Here is an 18,025-nt window from a genome sequence, read left to right on the forward strand (position 1 = left end):
AAGAGGTGAGAGGAAGAGTGAGAAAGTGAAAATAGTAAGTATATTACCTCGATGTAAAAATGAATTAAGAAGAAGAGCTATGATGACAAACGATTCAATGTGTAAGCTGTGTAGAAGGAAAAGATGCAAATTATTGGATTTGTGGAGTGAGTTTGAGGGAAGAATGGATTTGTATAAGAGGGACGGCCTACACCTGAATGCATTTGGTATCAAGAGTCTAGAAAAACTTATAACTGGTATGAGATCTAACACAGAGAGTAAAGAAAACTAAAACTAAATTATGATGGGGGGGGGATGATGGTAAGAATATGAGTATAAGAGTGACAATGTTATATAATTCTGCTAATGATGGGAATGGGTATTATCATGGAAATGATTACAAGGAGAGAATGATTTCAACTTTGTGTTCATCCAGTTTGGAACCATCAAACATGTGCAAAGATGTTTACATGTATAAGGCACTAGAGAAGAGTGGAGATCTGCAAGTTGTCCAACTGTGTCATGCAGAATGTAGGCAACAGTATATAAAAGAACACGAAGGTAGCTTATTATGTCTATATATGAATGCTAGGAGTATCAGAAACTAAGAGGTAGAGTTTGTTGCCTTGGTCAATATGTTTGGGGGAGGGCCCTCAGATTGTTGGCATTAGTGAGAGCTAGCTATAAGAATCAGACATACTAACTGGTATCAAGTATAAAGGGTATTTTTAGGATGGATAGACAGGACAGGAGAGGAGGGGGCATGCTGCTAATGATATCAGATGATTGTAGTACTAGTAACAGAATTTCATGTGGCAGTGAGTTTAAGCCATCTGGTGTGAGGTGGAATCTAACAAGATCAATTACATAATAGAATGGTTGCTAGTGATGACAAAATGCACAACCAATAGAGACAATGGGCATGAAAAGAGTAATCATAATGGGAGACTTTAATTATCAAAATATTGATTGGATAGCAGTAAAACCTCATGAGAAGAATGAAACCGAATTTACTGAGCTGTTGCAGGACAACTTACTCAAGCAGCATGTGACAGAAGGAACTCAAGACAAAAGAATGTTAGATTTGATTATAGTGTCAGAGTGTTTAAGTTAAATATGTAACTTCAGAAGTGAATACGCTTATGAATGCTGCATTCAGAAAAGATAACATGCTAAACTACAAAGCAGGAAATTATGACCATCTGAGTTCGGCAGAATAGTATCGGTTGCTAGATGGGAAAAATATCGACAGTGAATAGGAAGCATTTAAAAATACTTAAATAATGCAATATCAGAACTGTTTTTCAATAGTTTGAAGAATAAATAGAGTGGGAGTCAAATGGGCATGTAATCTTATTAATCAAGAGATTCATAAGCATTTTATGGAGGTTGTGAAAAGGATAAGAGAGCATCCTTGGAAGCTGAGAATGAATTCTGCGATGAGGGCTAGATTTTTCTCTCATAGGATGGTGCATGATTGGAACTGATTGCCATTGGATGTGATATGTGCAAGCAGTGTGAATGAATTCGAGAATAAGTATGATAGCTGGTGCGTGTAGTATATGGCCTCCATTGATGAGTCTCTGACTCCTTGGAAGTCTCTCTTAATAATAATTTTCTGTTCAATAACATTTGCTTATTTGCATACGGTTTGCCTCTGAAAGATGCTCAACTGATTCCTTCTAAAACTTTAAAACTATCAGTAACAAAGAATTAATAATGAAGTAAGAGAACACACAGAACATCTTTGAAAGCAATGACTTTTTGATGAAGGCAATACCAACAAACCACACAAACAAGCAATGTTTAATGCCAAGATATGCAAATACATATCCAAATTGTAATTTTGCTTCAGTGTTAGACTCAATAGCCTATCACAGCAAAGTGAGCTGGCTTCTTTTAAACGGAATTAATGCTCTGACAGCACAGTTAATTCTATCTGCACAGTCTTGTACACTTGTCAAATTAGTGTTCTTCTGGCTGGTTTGCTTGTGTTTATGTTAAAAAGACCGAGTTTCTAGGGGTAAAAAAATCGCCGCCACCTCCATATGAGATCAGCTAACTTACCTTCAATTGAAAGACAATAATATTTCTTCATGTCCCAGAGAAGATTCACATGCAGGTCTTTCACAAGCCAAAGAGCATCAGCAAAACTGACTTGGGTACAGTAGCTATCATCTAGCACATGATCCATTTTCTGCTGATACAAAAATATCTTAAGTAAGTAAAATGGAAGAGCAGGGCTTTGAGGATTCTTTGTTTTTTTTTTTTTTTTCACCAAATGAAAGAAACTTCCCTAAAGTGAACAATCAAAAAAAACTTTCCACAGGAAACTGTTGACTAACGAAGGATTCTGTAAGAGTGTGCAGTGCTTCCCAAACTTCTGGATGTCAGGGCCCCCTTTGCAAAAATTAAAATATTTCACGGCCCCACTCGAAAAAAAATCGTAATAGAGATATATTATTATAATATTTATTGTATTTGTATTCAATAAAAAACATACAGAGTGAATATTGCAAAAATCAATTGCAAATATTACATTTTTTGCCTCTTACCGTTTGGTTTTGAAGACGATACGGTCTGTTCTGGTAAAATATGAAATACTGTCCTTTTTTTTTTTTTTTTAGTCTGTTTCTGCTTCTTCTGATTGTTCGCGGGATTTTTTTTATTTTTATCAACCACTTATCCATCTCAGGGTTAAATTTTTTAACGTAGAATAGATCAAATAATATCACTACTTACCAATACTGGCACACCACAGACTGATAACATGAAATTAGTGAATATTACCTGAATAAGGGAATCCCCGGACCAGGAACATTTTTCACTTTTGTGACTTTTCTTCTTTTATGGTAATTAAGCCTAAAGCGAAACAGACAGCAAAGGCAGTCTGTTTATTAAAACGTGCATATGTTTGGTGCAGTATTAACAAAAGATCGCGCAACCGAAAGATAAAAGCATAGCTGACAATTGAGTTGAAATTCTAACTCTCTTCAACCGAATTCCATATGTGAAACTGCCATAACATTCATTATATATATATATTACTTAGTTTTAACACTTTTACGAATTTTAACACGTTCAGTTGAATTTTATTGCTGCCTTGGGAAATCGAACTCACATACATCTAATTAATAACAATAGTTTTTAGTTAGATACTGTGTTTGCCCATGCAACATATGGTTTTGTTTCAGTCTATACAGCATAGTTTCTGTATGAGGGGACATGTGATTCATTAATTAGTGTGATTTTATCCCAGTTGTCTCTAATTGCACTATTTGTTGAGAAATATATTACACAGACTCCTCATACCTTATTCACTGGCATAATAAAAGTACTTATTTTTATTGCCTCTGCAGTATAGTGGCTCTTAGGGAGGGCGTGTTGTTTACCACTGCAAGCGAGTTACTATATCCCCACATGAACTTGTTTAAGCTTTTTTTTCATGTGTGAAGTATATGCGAAACTTTTATTGGTAACAGAAAACTAGCTCAGATGACAGTGATAATATAAAATGAGTTTTGATATGTATATAAAGTCAATATCAACAGTCCCTGATTATGAACGCATTATGAAAGGGACAGAAAGATTTGGAACTTCCCTGGAGAACATTCGAAGTAAATACAATTAACCACTGCTTTGAAATGAAACATATGAATAAGCAATATTTACTAATATTCATTAAGCGCCGAAATATGCAGGAAGCAAAGTTTGTGAACCAACACCAATGTGTGAATTTTTCCATTAAAATATAAAAAATAACAAAAAAGAAATAATAAAAGTTAAATACGTTTGTTTTAAAATAAAAAAATCTACTTAGTCTTAAAACATTTTAAATTTGTTTTCATTATTTCACGGCCCCCAAGGGGGCCGCCACCCACAGTTTGGGAAGTGCTGATCTAGCACATGATCTTTTCTGCTGATACAAAAATATCTCAAGTAAAATGGAAGAGCTGGGCTTTGAGGATTCTTTGTTTTTTTTTTTTTTTTCACCAAATGAAAGAAACTTCCCTAAAGTGAACAAACAAAAAAAACTTTCCACAGGAAACTGTTGACTAACGAACTAACGAAGGATTCTGTAAGAGTGTTGTGGCTGTTGGATTAGTGAGGGAACAACTGGCCTTTGCCTGATTTAAAAAAAAAAAAAAAATATTGTTCACAAGTAAGTTCTCTCTGCGGATAGAAACTGAAATCTCTAGGAAAGAAAGTTCTGCCATTCTGAGGCTTTAGCTTAGAAGGAAAAAACTTCTGTTTCCTTCTTGGGATTTGAATCTAGACATTTATTGGGTTCAAACAAATATGCACATGTAAACAAATAAAGTTGTATTCAAGAAATTCAACAATTTTTGAGGCTTAAAAACTGCTGACTTCATCTTCATTTTTGACATGCAAGGAAAACTAAAAACACTGCAAAAAAGATAATAAACCAATCTTAATCAGATTTCACGAATTAAAGTGGAAACTCATCACTTGCTATTATTCTCTTCTACTTTTTGTACCAATGATGAAAAAACATTTCCTCCTACACAAATCTCTGGCATGCATTGCCACTTTGAATCTTTTTATGGCAAGAGAACTAATCAACCTAAAAAATCTAATTTTTTTTTTCTTTTTTAAATCAAACACAAAATGATGCAAAACTTATTGCACATCAGTATCATATGCGAGCAAGTGGTCAAGAAGAAGAAAGGATCGGTTTTTTGAACAATTGTAAGTTGTAGTCATAAGAGGAAAAAAGAGGACAAGAAGTTTGTTTGATACATTTGGAGCTGTATGCAGTGAATGGATGCTGAAAGGATTTCAGAGAAATTGGAGGAACTGTGTCAGCTAGTTAGGAGGATATAGCATCCACAAATAGATCTATAGGAAAGGCACAAATTGCATATAGTATGTCAGTTAACTGTCCCCATACTCATTATCTAACCAATTATGTTAAGTCATGGAGAGCAAGTTAACTATATTTTCATGTAATTGTTTATTGAAGATCTGACAATATCAGAATGTTGATGAGTATTAATTTGGAGGAAAATTGTTGGCAAATTAGTAATAACTAAGTAGTAGTAAAGTCCTTAAGAATTTAAGGATGTACATCTCCCACTTCTCTCCCCCCCAAAAAAAATCATCATAAAATTTCTGACATGTACCCTCAGGGAGTGCATAGGATAAAAAAATATTATATCTCTAACAAGTAGTAGTAGTTAAGTCCTTAAGAATTTAAGGATGTGCATCTCCCACTCCCTCCCCCCAAAAAAAGATAAAATTTTTGATATGTACCCTCAGGGAGTGCATAGGATAAAAAAATCTCTCTCTAACACTCAATATTTTCTCAAAATTAATTTTGTTCCTGATAACTAATATTTAAGGAATTGATAGCGTATACTAGAAATATAGATTAAATAAACTTTAATTTATACTTTCCGATATTTCGGCGAACGTCACGTTGCCATCTTCTTGGGAACTTACTACTAAGACACGTGCCCTATCATATACCAGTATGAAAGACTATTCATGGAATCAGCCTCAGCCCTTAGGAACATGCCAAACCTCAACAAATTTGGATGCATGAGACTGCCCCAAATTTGGGAAACGTTTATCAGAAGAACTTCAGCCCAAAGGCCAAGAACTACCAATATAGCCCGCCAGGGGGAACCATCAGGACTTTAGAAAAACGCTAGCTTTCTAGCTTTAGTCTCATTTGCTGTTATTAGTACTTGTGTGCACGTGTCTTAGTAGTAAGTTCCCAAGAAGGTGGCAACGTGACGTTCGCCGAAATATCGGAAAGTATAAATTAAAGTTTATTTAATCTATATTTCTAGTATACGCTGTCAATTCCTTAAATATTAGTTATCATGTTTAACCAGCGTATAAGCCTCTCAACAAGAATAATTTTGTTCCTATAAGATGATAACAGTCAATATATAAAAGAAGGAACACAGCATTCTAATTTCATTTTGACTACGTGGCCAATAGAAATTTTTTACAACTGTAATTTAACTCACCATCGTTTTAATATTTCTACTCATTCATTTCAGTCTGCCTTACCTCTCAAAATTCCTTAGATCAGAATAATCTAAGAAGATGGAGATCTCATTTTTATTATGTTTGCATGTATATATCTTCTTGCAAGTTTGAGCAGAAACATCTTTCTTCAAATTAGTGAAGTGGGCAAGAAGATATCAGCTCTGACAACAAAGTACATTTTATTCAGTGGTTCCAAAGGTAATTCCACAGAAATGAATTTCACTGTATATCTGTCTTGCATTGTGGAGTCTTTATGCTTCCAATTACCTGAGAATATAAAACTTTCACTGATATATGAAGGTTTGACACACTGCATATTATTTAATATTAATTTCACTCATTCCGTGCAGAATAGATAAAGAGAGATCCACATGAAAATTTTCCAAGTTCATACAATGCAGTCAGCAGTTTACTTTCTTTATTGCTTCTCTAACACTTGCTAGCATTATTATTTCCAAGTGATAACTGTTCCAAAACTCAACTACCATGAATGCCTGTTATTAAGATTCAAAGCAAAAGTAAAGTGAAAACGTGGCTACCATGAGAGTAGTGATTACATGTCACAATGAGTAAGGAAAAATGATTATAATAAAATATACCATCAACATCGTCAAATTCCCGCATTGTACCAGCAACAGGTACAAAGGATATTATGATGGTACTACATGAAGAACAACAATTACTATCATTACTATCAATGATAGTAATGATAGATTTCTATCATTACTAACTCCCTATCAACAATGTTCCTCCAAATTTGACAAGACTTCAACATTATCAGATCTTATATTTCTGTCTTCTAAGGAACCTTTTACTGTATCAATCCACCTATTTCTCGTCTTCCTCTACATCATCTTCCTACCAACCTGGCAGAGAGAACTTGTTTTGATAATCTTTCCTCTCCATTCTGTTTAAGTGACCATACCACTAGAGATTAGTTCTGCTAACACATTCCTGGATGCTAACAATATTAATTTTTTTCTTACTATCCTCATGTATAATACAATATTGCCATTAATGGCGTCTGTTCACACCCCTAATATTTCTCAGGACTCTGATATCTGTGGTCTATAATCGTTGGTCAAGTATTTTATTTCTAACACAGCTTTCAGATCCATAAGTTAAAACTGGTTTGAACACTGCCTTGTATACAGCTAATTTAGTGTTCTGACTAATTTCTCTCTTATTCCATATAGATTTATTCTGTTGACTTCTATCATACCAGCTTTGTTGATTCTGTTGTCTATTTCCATATTTAATTTACCATTTTCACAAAAAATTGTGCCAACGTGGCTGAAATGTTTTCTTGCTCCATAGGTTCTCCATTCATGATGAAGTTGATATTTTCAACGTTTCTGCCTATTTTCATTGTCTTTGTATTATTATTGCTGGAAAAAAAAAAAAAAAAAAAAAAAAAAAAAAAAAAAAATCAGCTAACGACTTTTTATTCCTGTATACGGGGAGTAGGCGAGGCCATTTAGCCCTATCTAACTTTTGGAGACTGAGTGGGCAGTCAATCTCCACTGGTACCCAATCAGAGATAGATGGCCCAAGGCTATCAGTAATTAAGCGGTACACAGTGAAGAGAGATGGCTCAAATGTGCCGCCATCTCGTGGTCCCTAACACAATATATTTAATGTCTGAAATAATGTGGGTTCTACAGTCGATTTTCTTGAGTTTATGGGACAAAAAACCCGCTTGCCCATGCCAGAGATCGACTAACTCGGGAACTGGTCGAAAAACGGCTTAGAAAAATTTCCTCTAGTCGCCGACTAGACTCAAAACCAAGTCTTCCTTCGTGCGGCCAAGCACCGTGGTATGCAAACGCCACATCCACTGAGCTACACAGGCTATTATTATTGCTGATTCATACCAAATTTATTACAACAGTCATTTAATTTAGTCAAGAAATCTTGCAGACTTGTACTGGATTTATATAAAGTATAACATCAGCATAAAGTTAAGAGATGAGATTAAATTCTCCAATTTTGATACCAGGTTTAATACCACTTTCCTTCATAATGTGATCCATATAGATAATGCATAACAGAGATGATAATGTGTATCCTTGTCTGACACCAGATTTAACATCAAAATATCTTCCTGTACTTCCTTTAATTCTAACTGCAGGCTTACAAGTCAAATAAAAGACTAAGTATTGATTTCATTTCACACAAATTATGAACTCTACAACAGTGTTATAAATAATTATTTTAATATCCTGATATTTTGACCTTCATATTAAGGTCATCATCTGGAGTATACACATATATATACAGAGACAGGCTAAATTACATTTCACATAGTATGCTGAAGAGACAATGATTTGATCATTGGTTGTATTATTGTATTGATTTAAGGTTGTATTATTGTATTGATTTAAGGTTGTATTTTTTGTAGTATTCTGTTTATTTTGTCTGATATCTCTTTAATATATGGAATGGTTATAATTTTATTGTAGGCTTATTTATTTTTGTTTTTAAGTGAGGTCTTGTACAGAATTTCATTGATGGCATTTTGGCTGTAACCATTTTTTAGGAAGGTATTGCTGATAACTTTTACTTCATCTTTAAGTGCTTGGTCATTGGAGCAAATCTTCAAAGCCCTGTTTTTTAGTGCATTAATAATCCTGGGGTGCTTAAAGATCAAAGCTGTATAACTGAGAGGAGACCTCTACATAGCCTTTAAAGGAATACAAAGAACCGACCAAGGCTTCTGGCCTAATGTTCAATCCTCACCTTCTTGTGGTGCACCCTGTTGGGTATCTACCTGGATACTGAACGAACAAGGATGGGCTGGCAATTTGGGATTTAGTCGACCAAATTGTATTCTTATTGGCTTAAACCAATATACAAAACGATGGTACAACATGACAAAATTTCATGCCGGTTGGGGCGTCGCTCAGTTAAACAAGGCCCCCATTGTTTTCGCCAGAGAAGCAGGGCGAACAGCAAAATGTCAGCTAATGGAACAAATTTGAAAACACACCCCAACTCAACATCACCAGAGTTAAAGATCGGTACTATCAACATAAGAAGCCTCAATAGAAAAGAAATGGAGCTAGCTGAGGAATTAGATAAGTACCAGATCGACATAATAGGGGTAACTGAAACAAAAAAGATAAAAACTGATGAGAACTTTCTGAGCAATAAATACAAAATTTTATATTTAGGCAATGACAATCAAGGAAAAGAAGGAGTAGCCATAATATTCAACACAAAATACAATGCTAATCTTCTTGAATGACAGGCAGTCTCAAGTAGAGTGATGTGGGCAAATATCAGAATGGGGAATTGGACAATGAGATTTATTTGTGCCTATGGTCCCACAGAAGGAATTTTTTTGATGCTTCAGAGAAAGCAACTGACACAATGAAAAAAGGAAAAGTTGGTCCTTGTTGGGGATCTAAATAGTAGAGTAGGAAATGATTGTCAGACATACAAAAATATTTTGGGAAAATTTGGAGAAAAGAGCAAAGCTAATAATAATGGTAAATACCTGTTGGATTTCTGCTCAGGACATGGACTGGTTATTACTAACACCATGTTCCAACATAAAAATGTGCACAAATTCACATGGAGAGAAGAGGCTAGGAATAAGAAAAGTCTCACTGACTTTGTTATTGATGATGGGGTGTTTTCTCCCTGGTGCAGGACACCAGAGTGTACAGAGGATTTGAAATTGGAAGTGATCACTATTTAGTCTTGAGCAGGATGAAAATTGAATTTCATGTCAAAAAGAATAACATGTAAGAAAGTTTTAAAGCGAATAAAAGTTGAGCAGCTCTCAGATGTGAACTGTAGACAAAAATACACAAAGATTATTGAAGAAAAAATGAAAGAGTTTGAGAACAGGAACCAAACCTTGGAGATTCAGTGGCAAGCCTTGAAGAAAACCCTGATTGATTCAGCCAGAGAGGCATGTGATGAGTTTGTGCGCAAGGATAGAAAAATCAGAACTCCATGGTTAAAGAGGCAAAGATGCATATCAAAAATTCCTGTCAAATAAGTCAGTTTGTGCTCTTAGAGAATACAGAGACAAATGTAAGAAAGCTAAACAGTGTGTAAAACTAGCTAAACAAAACTCATGGGAGGACTTTGGCAAGAACATAGAAAATAAATATCAAGAAGGCGTAAAATATTCTCTACGCCATTCTCTGTGTGTGACAAGTGAATGAAACACTATCATTATTGTCTTGTAAATCAATTCAAGGTAAAATAATAGGTTCTTAGGTATGAGTGACTAAAAAAGGGTCCTCCTCTCAAATATTCATAAGGAGTAAAAAAGATTCAAAGAGACTTCCCTCCCTGGAGGAGCTTGTACAATAATAATTCACCAGCAAAGGAGAGAAGAACATAGTCAAGAAAACTTCATTTCCACTAAAAATTATCTAGTCCTGTCCATTTCTCAAAAAAATAATAATAATGAAGAGATATAATTAATAATTAACTTAATTTCACTTTTGATAATACCCAAGTATTCAAACAAAGAAGAGATTTCCCTTCTTGGGCCATTAATAAATGAAAACTTTTGTTATAAAGCGATCATATTCAGTTTCCTCATCAACCAAACAAGCTGGGCACACTTACAAAGCAAATATTTCATTCATTCATTACCACTATTACTAGTTCTTTTGGTAAAATCATCTAGAACAATATGCAGATTTCCGAATACAACACTAACAAGTTGCTTTTGAAAATCTGCAAACCTACCTATCTACTATATATAACTATAGGCTGAACAGCCTCTTGAATTAGAAATGACTATGAAAAAACTTACTTGTTCTGGAGGTGGTAGGGATGATGGCAGTGTAGGTGCTGCTACGTCTTGAATTACATTAGGGGATACTTTTTGCTGATACTGCAAAGGTGCAACACTTGCTGAAGGCAACTGGACAGGTGGTCTACTTACTGGACCATTTTGATTACTAGGTGGTGGAAGAGGTCCATATGGAATGTGCATTGTTTTGCTTTGAGGTATAAAACCTTAAAAATTAAATTACATATAAGACTAATAAAATATTATGAAATTCAAATAACATCAGAAATTGGGGGGGGGGGAAATTTATCCCCTATAATAACAGTGGTTAGCATCATTTTTTAGGTATTGGGGAATCATTTACAAATGCAAATTGAATGGGAATGGATGATAAAGGTATGCATGGTGATGGTGGGGGAGGAGGGAGATTAATTTTCATTTTTAAAAAAAAAATAAATAAATAAAAAAATAAAAAAAATTAAAAATAATAATAAATAAATAAATAAATAAATAAATACTGCATTCCTGAATTCAACTAAAAGAAATTGTGTGAATTAAAACATATAACTTCAGAATATTAAGACAAATAAAGCAAAAATGTAGCAAGTCAAAAAATGTTCAACTATCTCTTGTCTTCAATTTTTAATGTTTAACTAAGTTAAACATTAAAACATTCAGAGTGGTTACATTTTTTGAAAATGTTCACTTAAGAAATGTTGAAATGTCATGGAAACTGAAGGTAGCTAAAAAAGGAGTACACTATTGTTAAAATGTTAAATAAAAACTTGTTTTCAAAGATGTTTACTGAAAAACATCATGCAAGTTATAGGTGTTCTTGAAAAAAATCTACATAAAGTGAAATTTACCAAAATGATAATGATAAACCATAATTTTGATGAATGGATGCTTTGAACAATGCTTAAACCTTTTCATGAAAAATAAGTAGGTCAAAAACCCTCAAACTGATCTGCATTTGCCACATGTAAAAAACTAAATTTGTTTGTTTGTTTAGGTGTAAAATTTCCTCTTGGAACATGTGCACACCTTATTTAAAGTTATTAAAATTACTGACAAAATAACAGACATGCTTAGAAGTTAATCCAAGCTTGATGCGTGAATGCTATCGTAGAATCTCGAAATCCTTTATGCATAGGAAATCTTAATAGATTTGATTTTTTTTAATATCAACTTGCATACAAGAAGGCTCCAAAAACTATAGCACATTAAGTGCTGTGGGGAAATGCTAAAAAATCTGCACAATAGATAACAGCAAATATGCTATACACAACAGCTTCTTTCTTCATGAGCTAGCTGAGATAGACTAGTAGATGTCACTAGGCTAAATCCTGGCAGCCCAAAATGCTGATGAAACAGGTTCGATGACATGTAGTTGGTCTATGGCAACTAAATTTTCTGTTTACCCCTTTAAGTTGGTTGGCCGGTTAGTAGCATGGGATGTTATCCAGAGGAAAATGCATTAACACATCATGCAAGGGGAACTATCCAGGAGTGAACCAATGCTGTATGAGTTCAGTTCTTAAAAAGAAAACCCACACTGGACAATACATTCATGCTCTTTCACACCATCATACTTTTCAAAAATCTGGCATCTTTAAGACTAGTACATTGAGCTCTCTCTCTGCTCTAGTAAAATTTCTCTAAGGAAAAAGTCAGCCTTCCTTGCTAATGGCTTCACCAAATTTTATGTCAACAAAATCATCAATGGAGTGTCCTTCTCATATGTGATAGTGATATACAGATGGACTATCTCTGTATCACCATCATCACCACGCCTTTCATTGAGATGGTGATACATAGGTGGCCCACTGTGTTACCATCTTTATGTTGAAACTGTTTCTGAAGGTATAGCCAAACTACTTAGATCTATTGGTCTATAAGCACCCTTTTACTCTATCAACAAGATATCTATAAATATAAACTTCTGCTTTTGGCCCATCCTGGAGTGTATCAAATTCCTTGATGGTGCGATTTATCATATTTTGGACAAAAGCTTCACCAAATATTATGTCATCAGTGGCACGTGTCGTAATGAACATCTCGACTACATTAAATTCCATGAGCCTGAACAATCAGAACTTGCAGAACATGCTATCTCCACCAAAATTTGAATCCTCTGGAAGAAGATTAAGGTTCTCTGGAAAATTAATTATCTCATGGATTGCTTACATGAAGAAAGTTACATCCATCCCAGGTGTTGGAAAGGATGTAGTTAGTCACACCAAATCTGTTGAAATTAGGACTTAAGGTCCACCAAAAAAATAAAAAGACAACCTCATGACTTAAATAACATACCACTAAAGAATTGTTAAAAACAAATACTACTGCTTCTTTTTCCAAACTTCCTGCTGATTCTATTGATCCTGATGCCATTTACCAAGTTTTCATAGACCATCAAAGCAGGTAAAAATATTCTAGAAAGAGGATGCTATATCATTTAACCTTGGATACAAGAACTATATGATCAGTGAAAATCTAAAGACCAATTCGGAACAACAATCGTCTGAGCTCTGTTTTTTAGCGTGTTGATGACACCTAGTTTTTGTGTTGGGTGGTGGTAGGAGTTTATGTGTATATATTGTCCCGTATGTGTCAGTTTTCGGTAAACAGTGAAGGAAAGATTGCCCGAGGGAAGACGTGTGACAAGTGTATCTAGAAATGGAAGTGTGTTGTGTTTTTCAATTTCATTTGTGAACTGTATGCGTTTGTGCTGTTTGTTTAGGTGGCTAAGGAATGTGTCTAATGTCTGACAGCCATGGGACCAGATCGCGAAAACATCGTCAACGTATCTAAGCCAGACTTTGGGTTTTAGAGGGGAGGAATCTAGGGGAGGAATTCTCCTACAAAACAAATTCCCTCCAGATATCACAGCGCTTTTTGCGCATGTATTACGGTCGGGTTATTTTGTATGGCAAAACACCTTCTACTTACAAAAAGAAGGCACAGCCATGGGCTCGCCATTATCCCCCCCCCCCCTATTGCTAACTTTTACATGGAACATTTTGAGCAACTTGCCCTCTAAAACCCAAAGTCTGGCTTAGATACGTTGATGATGTTTTCGCAATCTGGTCCCATGGCCGCCAGACATTAGACACATTCCTTAGCCAAAATGGAAGCGTGTTGAAAAACACAACACACTTCCATTTCTAGATACACTTGTCACACGTCTTCCCTCGGGCAATCTTTCCTTCACTGTTTACCGAAAACCGACACATACGGGACAATATATACACATAAACTCCTACCACCACCCAACACAAAAACTAGATGTCATCAACATGCTAAAAAACAGAGCTCAGACGATTTGTTCCAGTGAACAGGCGCTGAAAGACGAGTTTAAAATTATCAGTAATAACCTACAAAAAAATGGATACAGCCAAAATACTATAAACAAAATTCTCTACAAAACCACAATAAAAAACAAAGACAAACCAGACTACAGTAAAACCATAACCATTCCCTACATTAAAGGAATATCAGACAAAATAAACAGAGTACTACAAAAGTACAACCTCAAAGCCACCTTTAAACCTCCTGCAAAATTAAAAAACTTACTCAACTCATCCAAAGACCCACTCCCTCCACCAGCTAACCCTGGAGTATACCAGATTTACTGTACTTGCAACATACCATATATAGGAGAAACAGGACGCACTATTCCTATTAGACAAAAAGAACATAAACGACACATTAAATATAATAATTATGGTGAAGCTGGCCTTTCTGATCATGCCCTGAATACCTTACACAGAATTGACTGGAAAACCACCAGCTGTCTACATCACACTAGAACATGGTATGAACGGAAATTCAAGGAAGCTTGTGAGATTATCAGCAACCACCCCAATCTGAACAACGATGGTTTAAAAATCCCAAACATATGGAAGGCATATATTCTACCTTCCTCACCAAAAACAACCATTAGCAGGACTGTAGAAAATCCAGTATTGTAAATCAAATATAGGAATTGTAATACTAAAAATAGGATACCAATTGTTTCTGAAAGAAACCATCTAAAAGAATGTTCATTCTTGTCATTGTAAAAATAGAATTTAGCTTGATGTGAAAAAAAAAAAATAAAATAAAATATATATATATATTTATTTATTTTTATTTTTTTTATTCACCAGAGGTCACGCCAGTAGAATAACATGATCAAATCATTGTTTCTCTAGCTTACAGTTAATGATGTAACTCAGCTTGTTCTGTATACTTATGTACGCTCCAGATGATGATCTCGATGTGAAGATCGAAACGTCGGGATAATAAAAAAAAGTTTTTTTAACACGGTTGTAAATTCCATAAAAATTTTTAAAATGAATGCTGATCACCATGTAACCCTAAAAGAAAGGATTCCTGCTTTTTTGCCCATTCAAATTCTGTTTTGGAAGCATTGATAATTTTCTTGCATCTGTTTCGGGCTTCAGTATAGGCACTGAAGGTGGATGGAGTTCGTGATTTGAGCCAGTTGTGGTAAGCCTGATTTTTCATTTGTACAGCCTTGGCACATCTTTTGAAGAACCAGGATTTAGATAGGGGAAGGCAGTTCAGAGAAGTGTGGGAATGTATGTTTTCATGCCAGTGAGGATTACTTTGGTAATACGTTCGGTGCATATGTTTGGATTGGAAGACTGGAAAAAATGGTTCAACCATGAGAATGAAACATAGTAGTCTTGGAGGCTGTCCCATTTGGCACTGTTATAATGCCAAACTACTATTGTGTGGCATGACTGTGTAAGCGTTGTTGCATGGGGGAGAATTTGAGCACTAGGTTACAGTCAGAATTACCCCAGAGACTCACTACATTCACTGCATATTTGCAAGGGTCATTAGTAAGGAAGAGATCTAGGGTATTTGGGGAGTTATTCTGGTTATCTGGTATTCTGGTTGGATTGTGAACAATTTGTGTAAGGTCGTTAGGATGGCAAATGTTTCAGCATCTCTGACTGCAGGATCCGTACAACTGGAAGAGGAAAGTCAGTTGGTGTTATGGACATTAATATCACCTAGGAGGATGATTTGACTGTTAGGAGAGTGAGACTAGAGAAAATCAACTTTTAAGGAGAGGAAATTAAAGAGCACGGAGTGGTTGGTGGTATTAACAGAGCGATAGAGACAGCAGATGAATTTGACTGAGTAGAGGAGGGATATTTTCAACCAATGAAGGTCAAAATTGGGAGATTCTAGAGGTCTCTGGAGGGGTATGTCAGAGTGGATATATGCGTAAATGCCACCCTTGGGTCAAAAGGAGTTAAATAGTATATAGTTTGGAAGGCTGAGATGGATAGTGCTGGGGGACGGTGAGATTTGTGTTTCTGTTAAAAAGAGTAGGTGGGGTTTGGTGGACTGCAGATGATAGTGGACACTATTAAGGTTGGAGTTGAGACCACAGATGTTGATAAAGTGGGTATGCAAGGTTGTGTGAGGAATAGCTTTGAACGCAAGGTTGTGTGAGGCATGGTTTTGAACACAAGAGTCTTGAATGTTTCCTATGCAGTGCCTGCATACTGGTCTCCTTAGTGGCTAGTGGTGTCACTTAATTTTTGCACTAGTTTGGTTTGTTTGTAGTCTATAGTCCAACTGTTGTCTCCATTTTGGTGTTTTTCTTCAAGCCGACTTCGGAGTTGGAGTCTTTGTTCCCTCTGTGCAAAAGTTAAAATCAGGTCGGGTACGTATGTGTGATTGGGGAAAACTGTCCTTTAGCTTGCTATTTATTGCCATTATTAATTTGGATGTGTTCGTCAGTGAGTCACAAGTCACTTTCATGAGGCATGGAAAGTTCATTCTGTCCTTTCTTTTGTTCATATGTCTGAAACTATGGCATTTGACAATATTTCTGGGATTGAAGTTGCATTCGCCTGCTAGTTTGCTGACGTCTTCATTAATGATTTACCGTTTTCCGCCAGAACATTCAGAATAATGCCACTGTGTCTCTTGTTTTTAGCTTTGAGGATTAGGTAGCAGAGTTCATTAGCGAGCACAGGTGCACATGCAATTGGCCGCTGGTCGTCGAGTATCTCGAGCTTAGTTTCCAACTTTTGGATTTTGGAAGAGAAAGTATCGATCACAGTATTAAGGTCTTGTTCGAGGTTTTCAACTTGTATGCCAAAGTTCAATAGCTGTTTAATGGAAAGAAGGCACATCGAACAGAAGAAAGGCTGGGTGAGATCGATAAAAAGCTTGTGCACCGATTCATCTATTTTCGTGCAGGAAGTATGGAGCCAGTGGCAAAAGAAATTGCACAATATACTCTTTTTCTTTCAGTAACTTTGGATTCGCAGCTGCAGCACTTTGTATTGTCGTTTGGTTTGTTGGTGATCAAACGCGCTACGCTGATGGGGCTCTAAGTAATCTTTCATTGCTGACCTTTGTTGCCGCCATCTTTACTTCGCACGGTAGGCATAACAGCCGCTTTCCAATGGCTATTTTTTAATTGTAAAAATAACTGATATGAAGGACTATGGGTACTGACAAGTTGTGTGGAATTAATTGGCTCCTTAGTTGATTTTCCGTTTACTGATTATTTTGCACAAACAAAAACACTTGCAATTACGATAAAATGCGGAAGCACAAGTTCTGACAACATTCCCTCATAAATGAGGGGGAAAGAGAAAAAGAGAAACATTAATGTAATTACACTTCACAAAAAAATTGGTCAGAAGGTGTGGAACACAAATCGGGTCAAAAGATTGACACAGAGTTATTTCTAATTCTAGTAGCAAGGCTTATACGTTGGTCATACATAACTGGTATTTAGTTTACGGAATTAACAACGCATATAAAGTATATTAATTAAAGGCAACTTTAATGAATAACTTCTATATTTCGGCAACGTCACGTTGTCATCTTCAGGAACATAAATATATGGTATCTGCACGCAGGCACTAACAAAAGCAAACGAGGAAGAAAGCAAGAAACTAATATTGTTCCTAAAGTCCTAATGGTGCCACTCTGGCAGGCTAATTTGGTTGTCTTGGCCGTTGGGCTGAAGTTCTCATAATGTAAGTCTCCCAAATTTGGGGTAGTTTCATGCACCCAAATTTGTTGAGGCTTGGAACGTTTTTTTGGGCTGCTGATGATTCCTTGAATAATCTTTCGTACTTAAACTTGATGCGGTGTATTATTTTAGTTTTCTTCCAACGAATTCTATGGTGGGTATCTAAGGCATGGTCTGCCAGCCCAGAGCAGCTGTACTGGTGAAACCGGATGTAGTCTTTGTGTTCTGAAATCCTGATATTTGCTGTCCTG

The 18,025-nt window shown here is 35.7% G+C and overlaps 1 protein-coding gene across 1 annotated transcript in view; it reads right to left on the minus strand.

Annotated features, from left to right (window-relative positions):
• Positions 1 to 18,025, minus strand: part of Sec24CD (COPII coat complex component secretory 24CD) — a 400,801-nt gene that overhangs the window by 332,127 nt on the left and 50,649 nt on the right. The window contains exon 3 of the mRNA XM_090409481.1: positions 10,781 to 10,986. Coding sequence (XP_090265607.1) covers positions 10,781 to 10,986 — 206 coding nt within the window. The remainder of the gene's footprint in view (positions 1 to 10,780; positions 10,987 to 18,025) is intronic.

This window comes from Typopeltis vanoorti, chromosome 19 (assembly GCF_054136105.1).
Source record: "Typopeltis vanoorti isolate ZY-2024b chromosome 19, IOZ_Tvanoo_1.0, whole genome shotgun sequence".
NCBI classification, from domain to species: Eukaryota; Metazoa; Arthropoda; class Arachnida; order Uropygi; family Thelyphonidae; genus Typopeltis; species Typopeltis vanoorti.